This window comes from Ranitomeya variabilis, chromosome 4, assembly GCF_051348905.1.
Source record: "Ranitomeya variabilis isolate aRanVar5 chromosome 4, aRanVar5.hap1, whole genome shotgun sequence".
Classification (NCBI taxonomy): Eukaryota; Metazoa; Chordata; class Amphibia; order Anura; family Dendrobatidae; genus Ranitomeya; species Ranitomeya variabilis.
The window spans coordinates 607,765,074-607,779,435 of NC_135235.1; the positions used below are offsets into that span (position 1 = coordinate 607,765,074).

The 14,362-nt window shown below is 43.4% G+C and overlaps 1 protein-coding gene across 3 annotated transcripts in view; it reads left to right on the top strand.

Moving 5' to 3' along the window:
* The window catches only part of RPTOR (regulatory associated protein of MTOR complex 1), a 295,359-nt gene that overhangs the window by 186,229 nt on the left and 94,768 nt on the right, over positions 1 to 14,362 (top strand). For all 3 annotated transcript variants that reach the window (XM_077253329.1, XM_077253327.1, XM_077253328.1), the window contains exon 4: positions 8,736 to 8,894. In XM_077253329.1, coding sequence (XP_077109444.1) covers positions 8,736 to 8,894 — 159 coding nt within the window. The remainder of the gene's footprint in view (positions 1 to 8,735; positions 8,895 to 14,362) is intronic.

Here is a 14,362-nt window from a genome sequence, read left to right on the forward strand (position 1 = left end):
AGTTGCCACCTATGAGGGGCATTCATTAAAGATTTCCCATGACTCACTGCCTGTGGACTGAGGGCAGTGAAACTTGGGACAGTTATTAGTCCTTCTCTATATAGTTGCCACCTTGGGGCACACACTTCTCCCATCTCTTTAAGCAACTGTAAACACCTCACTTCTAGAAGTCGACAGGTTTCTCCAAAAGCCACATTGTGACTTCGGAAATCAGAGTCTCATTATCTGAAAAATGCTTGCCCTTTAGAATAACTTCATTGTTGGAAAGAGGTGGGAGTCTGATGGTGCGAGGTCAGGTGAATAAGGGGGATGCGGTAGAATTTCAAAGCCACAGGAGCATGCTTCCATTTGGGCAATATGTGAGTTGTGAACTGGTACATTGTCTTGCTGAAGGTGGACACCTTTGGTGAGCAATGTCACACGCTCTTGGTATTGATGGCCTCCTGCAATTTCTGCAGCAGTTTAGCATAATATGTTCCAGTGATCATGGTACCATTGCTAGGAAATCCATCAATACTACTCTGTACTGGTCCCAAAATAGTGTCAGCATGACTTTGCCAGTCGAGGGTTGGGTACGTGCATTCTTTGGAGGCGGTGAGTCATGATGCTTCTATTGCATCGACTGGACTTTAGTCTCAGGGTCATAGTGATGGAACCAGCTTTCATCGTGTGATCAGTCTGTTGAAAACGTCCTCCTGGTTTCTATTGCACATCGTCAATAGAGCCTGAGTGCATTTGACTCATTCCTGCTTCTGGAAAAATGTGAGTAGCCGGTGGAACCCAGCGAGTGGATACCTTCTGCATGTTGAGATGGTCTTGGATGATTTTTTCCAATGACCCCACACTAATCTTGAAATTTTGGTCCCTGGAATTGGAGCTGTTTGCACCGAAGTCCGACCACATTTGAATTGACAATGCCAGTTCTTGACTAAATCATATGATGGGGAATCATCACCATAAACCTCTTTCATCTCATCGAACGTCTCCTTTGGTGTGCGGCCTTTCGAGTAAAGGAACTTGATGACTGCTCTGTATTCCACTGGGTCAATTATCAAACCTCACACCACTTGAGCACCTGTAAAATCAAGACCGTTATCAGTTCTGAGTTGCAAATTGGCATGTCACCTATATAGACTTATATGATTACACATGTGCAATTTCAGCATCCTGTGATAAATAGAAGTGGGTCAGGGGAAGTCTTTAATGAACGTAAATGTGGCACTAGAATATTTTTCTTTATTCTAGAAGAGAGCTACCGTATTTTTCACACTTTTTTTTCCCTAGGCAACACTGCTTTAAAGGCTCCCTACTAGCTTGACTAACACAAGAAGAATCTGTACCTCCCGAGGAGGCAGTTTTCAATGCTCCATGAAGGGTTACATCTTTAGCACCTTTAACAATTGAGAAGTTGCCAATTCTTTTGATCGAGGTACCAATAATTTGGAGCCTTCATCAGCCTTTGGTGAATCAACTTTAAGCCTCATGACGTTGTTTGCTCAATTGTAGAAAATCTTGCACACAATAAGATGAAAGATGAGGATAAATGTGGGCTGAAGCCAAGCACAGTAAGCTGTCGCTTTACTGCAGAGTATTTAGGTCAAGTACTTGTTCTGTGAATGATTGTTTAGAGACGCGAATTACCGGAGATGTTTGCTTCTTTCATCTAAGTCACAAACATGGCACTTTTTGGGCACACTGCGGGTGACTCATCTGCCAATTCTTTCTCACAAACCCTGGGTTAGTTGATGCATACAGTATGCTCATCAAAATCAGGAGCAAAGCTCTAGGAGCTTTACTTATTTGTCTCAGGTATACAGAAACAGTACCAATGTACATAGTTATAAAATATAACACCGCACCTGGGCATTGGTAACCCAACAAAGGAATATTTTGGCCATTGGTATTTTTATCTATTAACCTTTAAATGGAAATTGTACATTCAGCAAACTGCATATGCTTTCATTGAAATGTGCTTCTTTCTCCACTTATGCGCCACTTCTTAATCTCTTGAAAAAAAAAATTCAATCTTAAAAAAGAGCTCAGATCTATCTTTTTCAAGACATGAGGGACTACCAGCACAGTGAGATATCAGGTTGAAGCTTCTAAATAAGGGAGAGTAGGACTGAGGAGCAGGGTGAGAAAAAAAGTGAAGACAGACACACACACACACACACACACACACACACACACACACACACACACACACACACACACACCTCATGATGAGCTTTCTAACAAGTATTTTACCTCATCCCAGAACTGGATTCACAGTTACACTGCTCAATACTCCTGTATAGCTCCCTTCATGCTGCTGCTGCTTCTTCTCTGTGTGCTAACTAAGGAATGAAGAGCGGGAATCCCCCTGTTATTTTTATGGGAGACAACATAGTAGCTAGTCTCCAACAGCTTAGAGTTAATTGCAGATTAAATGATAAGGCCTGTAGTGTGTAAAACCAGTGAAAATATGGGCTACAAGTCATGTAATGAGCTGACATAGTGAGGGTTTTTTTTTTTTACACACAAAGACGGTAAAACCATTGATCTGGTCTTTGTCCGACTCTCTTCAATCTCCTACCTAGATAACTCACCTATTCCCCTCTCTGACCACAATATCCTCTCCTTCACGCTCACAAATCCTTGCTCACCACAGCACACTCCTACCTACCACACTTGCAGAAATTTACCAGCCATTAACACTCAACTAACACTTGCAGACTCCCTACACTCATCACTGTCCCCGATCTCCTCTTTTGCCTGTCCTGATCTGGCAAACTACACCGCTACACCACTACACTGACACTCTCGGATGCATCCTTGACCAAGTAGCGCCCCTCATCCTCAGAACCTCCAAACACAGAGTAAAACAGCCCTGGCTCACAACGCAAACTTGATTTCTCCAGCGATACTCTAGGAGTGCTCAACGCCTATGAAGGAAAACTCGCACACCAGAAAACTTCATCCACTACAAATTTATGCTAAGGGCCTATACAGTGAAGGAAATAAATATTTGATCCCTTGCTGATTTTGTAAGTTTGCCCACTGACAAAGACATGGACAGTCTATAATTTTATGGATAGGTTAATTTTAACATTCAGAGATAGAATGTATGGGCATGCAGGTAATAGAAATGTTACCATAGTCCTACCTGTATGCCTCATATTAATGGTCTTGCTGTGGAGGAATGTCATATTCTGTCTTTATGATAATGATTTATTGCAGGAGCTAGGTCGTGCAGTGCCTGGAAGAAATCCCTGCCCCCTGTCCTCATTATAATACTACCCCCTCTCCCATGCATGTCAGTTGTGGCCCCAAAATCCCGCGCCTGTACTCCCTCCGAAATACATGCCTCATCCTCCCTTCTTTGGGCACTTCCGTGCAGACATCGGCAACTTCCACTCCATAACCACTGGTGTATGCGCCGATAAAGTGCTCTCCCCACTTCCTCCCTCCTAGACATGGTTCCTAGCGATGACTGTGCAGGGCGGAAGTGGGAAGAGCATCTTATTTGTGTACACGCAGGAGGTCACAGTGACTTGCCGGCACCTGAAGATCCCTGAATACAGCAGCCACAGAAGGGAAGATGAGGTATGTATTTCTTGTATTTCTGAGGGAGTGCAGGATTCTGGGGCCATAACTGACGTGCATGGGAGGGGGGGTAGTATTGTAATGATGACAGGGGGCAGGGATCTCTTCCAGGCACCGTACGCCCCAGAGCCTGGAAGAAATCATTAGCATAAAGACAGAATATAACATTTCTCCGCAGCATGACCATTAATATGAGGCATACAGGTAGGACTAGTGTAACAATTCTATTACCTGTATGCCCATATTATTAGGTTATATACATCCCTTTAAGAAGCTCTGTTTACTACTAGGATTTGTCCAAACCTGGGGATTTCCAGACAATAAAAACAGTACTTAAAGGTCTCAGACCAGTTAAAAAGTTTACAATAAGTAGCTTGGCGATTCTCCACAATTTGCTCCTGGGCTTCCTGGTGTTGTACGGGACACATTGATAATGGGTGGAAATGCCTGCTCAGCCAGTCGCTGGCAGTAGCATGGACCAGCCTCAATCATTGATTGACTGGACCTGTTATTTTCTGGTGTGTTGAGAATGGGACCATGAAGTAAGGGGCAACAGGAGCTACATAATTGGAATACGACCTGCAGGGGGACATCTTAGGGAGAGTACAGTTTTTATTTCATTTTTTTTTTTAAATTTTGGAATCAGTTGAAGTTCCCTTAATTATCGATTCATTCAGCTGTAAAACCCATTTAAGTTTCTGAATTGTCCTTAGATCCTGTTGTTGGAATACCCTGGTCACTTACATCATATCAGTTGTACAAGGAATTAATAATTCCTAATCCATTTTCCACATGTACTAATGTCCTCTTCTGAAGGGTTTTCATCAATCCAATAAAATATTTCTCCTCATTTATTGTTTGTTCTGAAGCCGCACAATCGACATGAAGAGGAATATCTCATTTCAAGATGAGCATCTGCAGAAAGAATTAATGATTATTCCTACACTATTTTACTAATTAGTAGGATTAATTGGAGAAACGTAAATGATGTTTTTTTCATCATTGTGGAGAAGTCGTGTACATGCTCATCATCCACCTCTTTTCTGACACACTAGGATGGAGAATGGAAAAACACCCACCGAATGTGAATAATTAATGTTTTGTTACGAAGACTCCTTTACACAAAACTATTTTGTAAGCCACTTATGGGTGGTATGTTGTGTGAGAAATTGTGGTTATGGAGTGGATGGAAATTATTTCCATCCTACTGCTGCTGACCCTGTTTTTCCTGTCCGAGTGAGGACCACCACATTGTTTCCTAGCGAGTAATTCAAGCTGATAGTTGGCCAGATCAAGCGTTAAGAGTTTTCTCAACTAGAGCAATCTCTGCCTTGGAAGCAGCCAGCCAAGCCTTCACCTGATCAGTGCATGTCCAGCATTCTTCTACCTCGGTGGATCAGCTCTGGTCATTGAGAGAACTTGGGGGCCAGCCTAAATGAGTGGCTCGATCCTCATTCTCTTCTCCTCCACCCTTTTGGATATGCCATCCCTTTGTGACACCTAACCTGAGACTGGAGAACATGCAGCTCTGGTCTAGCTGTGTGTCCTTTCCAATTTTTTTCCCCTGCACAATAGCGCACACGACTTCAAGGCTGTGCAGGGTACTTCAGCTGGCCCCTTTTACTTAAAGCAAATCTGTCAGCAGGATTTTGCTCATTAACCCCTTAGTGATCACAAATATGTATTTTTACAGACCTGAAATATAAGAATATCATCCCCCTACGGCTGACAATCCAGCAGCTGTCAGCAGTACTCTATAGCTGACAACCTGCTGCATTAGCCAAGATCAGTGTTGGTACCAACTATAGTTGTTTAACCCCCTTAAATGCTGCTGTCAATAGTGACTACAGCATCTAGCTGGTTAACAGAATGTGGTGGCTCCCTCGTTAACCCCATCGGCACCATGAGATTTTGATCGTGTGGTCCTGATGTTGGCCATGGCAGTTCATGGCCAAATAATGGCCTTAAAGTCTGCCAGCTACAATGGCCTACATTTCTTCATTCCTGTTATGCCTCTTTGTAAACATCCACGAAAAAATAGAGTATTATTATTATTCAATAAAAAGGCACATTCATATCAAAGACATCTACGGTATATCAAAAGGTAGTCTCAATCAATGAGAAACAGGTGTAATTCAAGTACAACACCAAGGGTGCAGCAAATTTAGAAAGCTCAGTATTCACATCCATATTGAATATAAAGTGACAATGCAGTAATCGATTACAAAGACCAATGTGACTACATCAGTAGGCATATTAGGCATGTATAATGCTACAGCGCAGGCGCCGCCGCCATTTTGATGAATGTGAATTTATTTTTTTGTAACCCCATAATAGTATACACAGTATGTAAAATAGGGGGCAGGTCAGTAACGGACCGTTTTCCTGACATAAGCCATACAGATGCATATGTAAGCAGAACAGCAAATAAAGACCCCCACACACACACAGTCCCGCCCCGGAGCACGGGCATATCATTAACTGAAAACTACAAATACAGATTAAACAATAACCATAAGACGGGTTTCATTAACCAAGGTATCATTTTAATCAGTGTAACGGCTCCAACCTGACAGTGTCTGTAGTTTACTGAGCACTATCCTGATGACCGTTTCTCTTAAATAGTCCAACGTTGCACTTTCCTGCACATGTGAAGGGAAAAGCACTAGGGTGAACTCTGATTTCTACAGTACACTATTTGGAGTCCTTAGTCTTGGAACAACCTTTAATTGCTTGAAGAGTGTGCCAATTAAATGTCTTTGCCATACTCATGCACCACTTTAGCATTGATATCTATATTAAGTGTAGGCTTTTCGATCTTCAATGGAAATCCGAACCACCAAAAACCTCAACCCAGGTGTCTGTGAAGGATGATCATATAGCCATCATGCAGGATAAGTCTTCATTAATAAATGGTCTTGTTTGTAGCATCTAATAGTGATAGTCTGTTTTACTTGTTGTTTGTCTGAAAAAGCAAGCTATTTTTAGGAGAATGATGTGTGGTTTGGAGTGTGACCTAGCCTTACCATTGGATCTAAATGAGAAGACCTTCATCTAGCTCAAGAATGGCATCCTGACTGGCATCTCTGTCACTGAAGAGGTGGTCGGACATGTATGGAAATTGTGACAGTCTCCTCGCTGTCAGCGGAGCACAATGGGGCTCCATTCTGGAGAAATGTGCAGCTACAATACATTACTTACAATGTGTATGGGCGAGAAATGAACAAATGTCAATACACCTTTAAAGCTACAAAGAGAGTATGTGGTCAGTCATTCTAGGTTCCCAATGGATGAACGGTGAGGTACCACTGAGCAGGATGTCGGACAAGCCTGGGTTGGCATGGAAAGCTCTCTGAAGGCACTACTGAATAAGACTTTCATCTATGGTAATTAGGGAAGTTAGGAACTTGGTCTGGTTGATGAAACAGGATAGGACACATGGACACAATAGGGACTGGTTAGATGGTGGTGATTGTGTCTTGTGAAGTTCTGAAACCATCTTGAATTTCTGTGCCTTTTTTTTTTTTTTTTTTTTTTTTTTTTTTGCAGGCAGAAAAAAAAAAATCCGAGTGGTAAAGAATTCCTTTAGAAATATGATGGTCATTGCAGCATCTTTGCAGCTCCTCTTTGGCTTTCCTGCCGTTCTAGCCATCTTTTCATCCCACTGAGCTACTGTTTACGGCACGTGTGCGTTTATCTTCATCCTTCTCCGCCGTCTTTTGTGCTCCGCTGTTCCAGCCCAGCGTTTTCTTATCTGCTTTTTAATTTGTAAAGAGCAGCTCCTGTAATGAGTTTGAGCCAGAAGGATAATACATTTCTTCTTTTGCACACAGCTGCGAATGAGAGTTGTAAGCGTGCAGTTGAGTAGCTGCGAAAGCTCTATATTATGTGAATTCAGTTACTCAATAACATCTTATATCAGCCAATTTGTACAGATCCTTCACATATTGCCCCTCACAGCGAGACTGTGCCTTCAACACGTGGCCCTTTAATTTAGCAAATTTTTCCAACGCTGAAAAGAGCAGTTATATAACAGCTTGTGCAAATGTGTGTTTATACATGTACCAGGCCCTCAGTGTATGTTACAGCAAACACATAACAAGGATGTAATTAATTTAATTAAGTCAACAACATCATCATGGATCGCTGAAACATGGACTTATTTGCTGATGGGAAATGTAGTACGTAGAAATGAGAAAAAATAGATTTGAATAGTTTCCACACAAATAAAATAAAACAAAAAAAAACTTTTACACAACTTGGGACCTCCTCCTCTGATAAAATCCCTGTTATAATGACCTGACTAACAGAAGTGAGCAATCTGATTCCCAGCGTCGGAGCTGAGAGGCCCTGCAAGAGTCTGGCATAAGTGACCTTTCCTCACCAACGCCATTGGTTACAGAAAGCATTGTGCAATGCCTTATTTCTCCTGTGGGAGCACTGCAGCAAAAGTGAGCAGTAGCCTCCAGAATTCCTTGTAGAAGCACGTGATCATGCGCAGCAGTGAGACACCTTGTGGTCCGCTTATCTTCTGGGAAACGTTCTAACTATAAGGGAGCATCTAAAACTCTTTTATTGCCTCCAGAAACATGGGTCCTGCCTGTTGATACTCCTGTTTCATTGATTAGTTTCCTTATCGTTTTGTTTTCTTCCAGATTCCTTTTCTCCATTCTCATCCTAAAATTTATATTTTCAATAATTGTGAAGTGCAGTGTCCTCCCTTAGTAGGCGATAAATGAAATCAGGCAATGTAACATTGGGTACTGTACTAGGTTATTTGAAACTACTTATGAATTGAAGGTTTTTCTTAAATGTCCCGTTACCTAACACTAGAATCTTTTGCTGACTTCAGTCCTGTAACCCTTTTTAATGGTTGTGTTATATTGAAACTTTTAAATACAGTTACATGCTTGATCTCCGGTAGTCAATATCAGATTGGTGGAGTTTTGACTTTCTGTACCCCTTTCTGGACCTTGTTGGCTAGAGAACAATAGAAAGAGGATAAAAAGTTTTAATGTAGACTTTTATGTTTTTTTGTGGTGCTGAAGGGAGTCTGGGAGTGTAAGTAATTTCATCCTAACATTTTGGTAAAGATTTGTCTCATTATTATTATCATTATTATTAATTTTTTTTTATATATATATACTCAGGCTCGGTACAAGCAGAGTCTAGATCCCACCGTAGATGAAGTTAAGAAGCTTTGCACTTCCCTGCGAAGAAATGCCAAGGAAGAGCGGGTCCTGTTCCACTACAATGGGCATGGAGTCCCACGCCCAACAGTCAATGGAGAGATATGGGTGTTCAATAAGGTGAGTAATTCTCAAAATTATTCTAACAGTTTATCAAGAATGCCTCACATTGCTTTTTTGTGTGCCACCCCTTGAAGATGTTGGAAATATTGATGATCGCAAGGTAGACTATAAAGAACTTAGGGTTTGTAGAGTTAAGTTGGTTTACAGACTACAAAATCCTCTTGGACCATAGCCTTCAAAACTGTCAGGAGAAGAAAGGACCTTCATGTAAATTTTTTTTTTTTTCATTTCACCTTTGCAGAATGTATATCTTGCTTTTTTCATATCATCTGTCGATCAGAACAAACAGACTATAAGATAGGAGGCTTTCACGCTATCACTATGTAAGCACCACATGATGTCATCATTCACGGAGCCGGGACCCAGTGTGACATCTTTGCCTTGGGCGTCAAAACATTCTGTCCCGACACCGTGCATGGCTGAAGTGTCTGGAACAAGATGTCCGTGTGAAAATTAATCTTGAGTTTTATTTCCTTCTCTATAAACTATACGAATGATGCACAAACTGGATTTTTGTGATAAAAAAATGTAGTTCTATTTAAAAATAATAAAAATGTATCAACCGCCATCAGATGTTCTTTCTCAGTGACTCTGGAAAACTAAGCAATGGTAAGTTAATGCTTATTTTGTAAATGTGCAACAGCATGCCAACATCTTAAAATGGCTGTAAACATTTGATTCGACTTTATCTGCAGAGATGCGACCCCTCTCCTTTCCCCCCCCTTCCAGCAGACCCACATGGATCTGACCCCCAACCCAGCAGGGCCACATGGATTCGACCCCCTCCAGCGGAACCACATGGATCACACATGACATGACCCCTCCTTTATTTATCACCTGGATGCGACAGCCCCCCCTATCCCAGTGGGGCTGCATGGATCCAACCCATGGCTTCGGCCCCTCAATGGGGCATTATGGATCCGACCCACCCCCAATGCCGGTCTGCATGGATTTAATCCCCCTCCCCCAAATGAGGCTGCATGGATCCGACCATCAATTGTGCGCCATAAATGATTCTGCAGAACTCCCCGTAATTGCCAGCATTTGTAAAACCGTCAATTTTCTGTACCCATTTCCATATTGAACTTGTAAGTACCTTTAAAACATTAATACAACAGCCCCATTGCTTGCTATGACAATTCCGTCACCCAAATGCTGATTTTAGGGGGCGACCTCGAAGCAGAATGGACCTAGATAACAGTAATCCTATTTAGTCCTGCTCCGGTAAATATGTTTTCACACAAGCTTTTTCTTTCCCTACCACCATTGTACAGACTGTCCTTGCAGTTGTATCAGCATTCATAAAACTGAATAGTTCTCTGTAGCATCTACTGTGCTCCTGACGCTCGAGGAGCAGAACAAAGGAGCTTCAACTGATGTAGATTTTGTAAGTGCAGATCTGCATAAAGAAAGTGAGCTGCAGTCATATAATGCACAACTATGTATTCTTTCTCCTGCTGACTAAGTACACAGCAGATAATTGGGGAGCTCAATGCTCACAACCTAGGTGCAGTCGAATCTGGCCTTCAAGTTCAGAGAGCAAGAGATGAAGTGGAGAGGTGCCTGTGCATGAATCTGACCCCCTCCATTGGTTTTCTTGAAAGCTGTGAAACCTTCAGTCGTTCCTTAGCTCTTGTAACGTACAATATAGGTAACCCCACTACTGGGTTTAAGAGCAGGGGACCCTCCTTTTCTGTAAGATTTAAAAAATGGATAGCCATTAAAAGTATAAAAATATGTATGGCATATAATGTCAATATGGCCAAGTTTTATTATGGCCTTTTTAGGAGGTACAATGGACCAGTGTGGCCCCTCAAAACATAATATGCATCTCCTGCACTAGACATTACACAACGGCCTCTTGTAGCCCCCAGTGTACATGCATAGAGCTGAAGGTTGTTGACCACAGCTTTAAGCTTGGCGCAAACCTAAAAATATACTCTGCTCAATAATTGAACAGTAATGTTTCTCTACTTTGGGGACAAGGATTAAACACAGAAATGACACCCCAGCATAGGGAATTATATATATTGACATTTTTTTTTGTTATTTATAAAAGGTATTCAGATTCCACTACAATTTCAAGAGGTCACCCTTTGTGCACAATATAGTGAAACCACTAAAGAGAAGCTAAAAGAACCGTGCTCCAAACAGAATAAGGACCCAGACTATCTCAACAGGAAATATATTAAAATATATTTATTTATTTATTTAGTAACAATAGAAAACCATTTTAAATGTATAATCATTGTATCATATAAATATATAATTATTATTATTATTATTTATTTATATAGCACCATTAATTCCATGGTGCTGTACATGAGAAAGGGGTTACATACAGGGTTATAAATATCGTTTACAGTAAACAAGTTTACAGTGACAGACTGGTACAGAGGGGAGAGGACCCTGTCCTTGCGGACTTACATTCTATGGGATAGTGGGGAAGAGACAGAAGGTCGGCGGTGCAGCAGCTCTGGCGGTGGTGAGGCGGCTGCTCTGGCGATGGCGAGGCGGCAGAATGGTTATTGCAGGCTGTAGGCATTGGGTTATCATTCTGGTATATTTCAGATGATACACTTAAAATATGTCACTTGAAATTATGTCACATTATATAAGTACTAGCTATTGAACCCGTTCTACGCCCGGGTGGCGAGCATTTATATTGGTATATGGTCTCCATCCTGGTATGTGCTGCTCCCATCCTGTCATTTGCTGCTCCATCCTGCGCCCCCATCCTGTCATGTGCTGCTCCATCCTGCATCCCCATCCTGTCATGTGCTGCTCCATCCTGCGCCCCCATCCTGTCATGGGCTGCTCCACCGTGTCATGTGCTGCTCCATCCTGCGCCCCCATCCTGTCATGTGCTGCTCCACCGTGTCATGTGCTGCTCCATCCTGCATCCCCATCCTGTCATGTGCTGCTCCACCGTGTCATGTGCTGCTCCATCCTGCGCCCCCATCCTGTCATGTGCTGCTCCACCGTGTCATGTGCTGCTCCATCCTGCATCCCCATCCTGTTATGTGCTCCCATCCTGTGCCCCCATCCTATCACGTGCTGCTCCATCCTGCGCCCCCATCAGTGCGGGCGGCTGTGCTGAGTGCGGGCGGCTGTGCTGAGTGCGGGCGGCTGTGCTGAGTGCGGGCGGCTGTGCTGAGTGCGGGCGGCTGTGCTGAGTGCGGGCGGCTGTGCTGAGTGCGGGCGGCTGTGCTGAGTGCGGGCGGCTGTGCTGAGTGCGGGCGGCTGTGCTGAGTGCGGGCGGCTGTGCTGAGTGCGGGCGGCTGTGCTGAGTGCGGGCGGCTGTGCTGAGTGCGGGCGGCTGTGCTGGGTGCGGGCGGCTGTGCTGGGTGCGGGCGGCTGTGCTGGGTGCGGGCGGCTGTGCTGGGTGCGGGCGGCTGTGCTGGGTGCGGCGGCTGTGGTGGGTGCGGCGGCTGTCGCCACCTGATTCATTTCCGCCGCCATTTTCTTGGTCCTGCTCCCGGAATCGGCGCCTGCGCAGTCCGCGCTTTCTGGCGCCATTTTCTTGAAGACACACTGCAATGTGTCTTCAAGAAAATGGCGCCGGAAAGCGCGTACTGCGCAGGCGCCGATTCCGGGAGCAGGGGGACATTCATGGCCCGGAATCGCGTCGGTGGAACGGGACAGGCAAGTATACTCACCCTCCGCCTCCTGGCTCGTCCCTGCTTCTCCGTTGGAGATCGCGGTGTGCGTTCAGTACTTACGCATACCGCGATCTCCTGGGAGCGTCGCTCTGTGGGGTCCAGACTGCGCCGGCGCTTGCGCAGTCTATAAAGGCTTCGGACAGAGTGACGCTCCCAGCGTTATATTATAGATGTATATACGATACAGTTGTGCACGCATCAAACATATACTAAAATCAATTCATTATGTGGCAGGTCACTCCATAATATATAGTATACCCCAAAGTACTCAATAGGTCTCAAAATAAAACCATGGATTACATATCATAAAGTGCTTGTGTCAACAAGAATATATATATATTAAAAAGTGCATATAATGTGCATATCACCACATGAGCTCAAACATATTAAGGACACAATAAAAGTGCATAGCGTGCATGAAAGTAAAGTGCAATGTTATGGTGCTATGTATGGAGACAATCAAGAGTCAATTATAAGGATGGGGGGATTAATTCTGGGACCGCCAAAGTTAGATATCGTGCACCCCGACGCGCGTTTCGGAAGCACTGTTCCTTCGTCAGGGGGTCCAGGAAGCTGTTGGCGAAACCCGCGTAGGGGCGCGTGTTTGAACTAATGGACAGAAATATGGGTAAGGATATTTGATGGGATTATTTGTCCTTTTTTAAATCTGTGAGATTTAGGGGTCATGGGACCATGGAGCTAGTTTCCTCTTAACCTATGCAATAGTAGCGAAATGTCATTATCCCTATACTGGTTATGCACTGGCATTTAATATGATATGGTAGTTGACCATAGTGACTTTGCTATTTATACCCTGTTTCTTTCTCTATGGTGTAACACTGTATTTGGTGCACCTATACCTAATATTAAAATAGCTCTGTATGTTATATCTTGTCTGTAATATTATTTGATTACTATTTGTAAACTATAGTGTTAATAAAATTATATTTGCTCCTTTTTTTAAAAGCTTGTGAGTTGGTATGCTTCAGTTTCTCTGGTTATATTAGGCATATAATGCTGTTGACTGGCGCCTCTCAACAATAATACTCATCAGCCAACATATATAAAGAGCCAATCCTATATAGATAACCCACTATCCACCATGATCACGCCTCAAAATAGCTGAAATTAATTTATCATTGATATTACCTTAGAATCAATGTGATCAGGATGTACAGGGAGCATGCCCCCACCCCAACGCGCGTTTCAGTGACGCACCTTTCTGCCATATGATCCTTAGCAGCACCAAATAAACCTGATGGTGCAGTACCCATATGACCCTCAGCACTGCCACTATGCATCGCGCATGAACCCCCCTAGCAGCCCCAAACACTACAGTACAGCACAACATATGTCTCCAGCAGATGCAGAAAAATGCCACAATTCAGAAACAGCTACCTCCCCAGAAACGTCAAACCTCAGATGCCACCACTATTTTATTTGGAAGCTTCAACACCAAGCTGTAAATACATGCTGTTAGTTTCCTAAAACGATCAATGAGGGCCATCGGTACCTTTGCAGAGCAAGCAAAGGGGGAGGAACACAGAAAAGGCCACCATTTGCCCAGCACCAGTTCTACTGATTCAAGACATGGATAAGGAATTGTGGTGATGTGTGCAACATGGCATTCACATCCCTCCTGAAATCTCCGGGATTAGGACAGGATTGGGCTCTCCTTTCATGACAGGTAACTTCTTCCCTGACCCTCCAGCCCATCAAAGTTGCTCTTCTTTTTTCCTGCTTCCTATTTTTTTTCTTCAGCCATATAAACCACCACCTACATGCCATCCTGAAAAAGGTGCT